Raw genomic sequence first — 1388 nt, forward strand, 5'->3', positions numbered from 1 at the left:
GGTATAGCTTATCGAGAAACCGAAAGTCATTTGATTCAATTTGAGGTACATATTACCCATGTTTTGCAATTTCTTTTCAGATAATGAAGATGACAAAAAGGAACAGCCAGAGCCGCTGTTGCAGCTGCAACAGCAAGTGCAGCACCTGCGGTTGCAACCGCAACAGCAACCGCAGTCTGAACAGCTGTTGCAGCTGTAACAGCTGATACAGCAGCAATCGCTGCAAATGCAGCGTAACATGGCGGAAATCACAGCCCTGCGGCAGCAAGTGCGAGACATGAAGGGGCAACATGCTGGGCTTATGGTAAGTAGTTTTTTTGCGTTCATGTGTATACGTTATTTCAGCTATTTATTGTTTATACATGATATCATAATATTTATTATTGCAGCCACAGCACCAGCCGCCGCAGCCGCAGCCGCAGCACCAGCCGCCGCAACCGTACGTACTGCCGCAGCCTCAGGCTACGCAGCCGCAGCCGTATGAATATCAGCCGCACCAGTCACAATTAGCCGGGCTCTACGCGCCGGAACAGCCCAGCGTAAGTCGCTTTTTTACGTTATTTCTGTTATTCATTGTTTATGAACAATAACATTATATTTATTTTTCCAGGCATACGGCGGAGAACAGCAGCGGCTGATCCGGCAACGCCGCCGAGAGGCAAAGCGGATGTGGCGGCAAACCATGCACCGTCACTGCGGCAGCCGCAGTCACTGCAGCGGCCACTGCGGGTATAGGCACGACTGCGGCGCGGACCACAGTACCTGTGGTCCCTATTGCGGGCGGCACACTTGAAGTGAGTATGACGATAATATCTGTATATGACAAGGTAACAACTTGTAACGACAAAGATAATATAAAAATATGATTTGTTTGATTTCAGGAACTATTATTACAGACCTAGTTTATTATCATTATTATTATTCTATTGTAAATATTATAATTTTTTTTTTCATATTATTATTTTATTTTAATTACAATTTTTTCTAATTACTATTTTATTTACTTAACTTAATTATTATTCTTTTATTTTAATTATTAAAATTTTTTTTCATATTATTATTTTATTTTAATTACACTTTTTTTTAAATTACTATTATTATTATTATTATGTATTTGTATTATATTATAATATTTTCCACTAGTTACGTTCTTCTCATTTATTTTCCTATTCCATCATGTGTACTGTAACGTGGTGACACCCGTGCCCCCCCGTTACAATCGCTGCGCTTCCCCCACCCATGCGCCCACCTAACACTAACCCATAACCCTTCCCTCACCTCACCCCTTTTCCTCCCACCCACCGGTGTCGGACAGATGGAGGCGACGGACTGGCACAACGAGAACCACCCTCAACAGGAGCTTCGAGGCCGGCGACAGATCCACCCCT

The 1388-nt window shown here is 43.2% G+C and overlaps 1 protein-coding gene across 1 annotated transcript; it reads left to right on the top strand.

The window, feature by feature from the left end:
• Positions 1 to 238: 238 nt before the first annotated feature.
• LOC114882388 (DNA translocase FtsK-like) lies at positions 239 to 793 on the top strand. The gene is made up of 3 exons (XM_046285618.1): positions 239 to 304; positions 390 to 539; positions 611 to 793. Exons 1-3 carry the CDS (start codon positions 239 to 241, stop codon positions 791 to 793), a joined length of 399 nt encoding a protein of 132 aa, XP_046141574.1.
• Positions 794 to 1388: the final 595 nt, after the last annotated feature.

The sequence above is a fragment of the Osmia bicornis genome, chromosome 5, assembly GCF_907164935.1.
Source record: "Osmia bicornis bicornis chromosome 5, iOsmBic2.1, whole genome shotgun sequence".
In the NCBI taxonomy this organism is placed as follows: domain Eukaryota; kingdom Metazoa; phylum Arthropoda; class Insecta; order Hymenoptera; family Megachilidae; genus Osmia; species Osmia bicornis.

Coding starts and splice junctions, on each gene's coding strand:
- LOC114882388 (XM_046285618.1), top strand. CDS start 239: ATGGCGGAAATCACAGCCCTGCGGCAGCAAGTGCGAGACATGAAGGGG. Junction 305..389: donor GGCAACATGCTGGGCTTATG/GTAAGTAGTTTT, acceptor TTATTATTGCAG/CCACAGCACCAGCCGCCGCA. Junction 540..610: donor ACGCGCCGGAACAGCCCAGC/GTAAGTCGCTTT, acceptor TTATTTTTCCAG/GCATACGGCGGAGAACAGCA.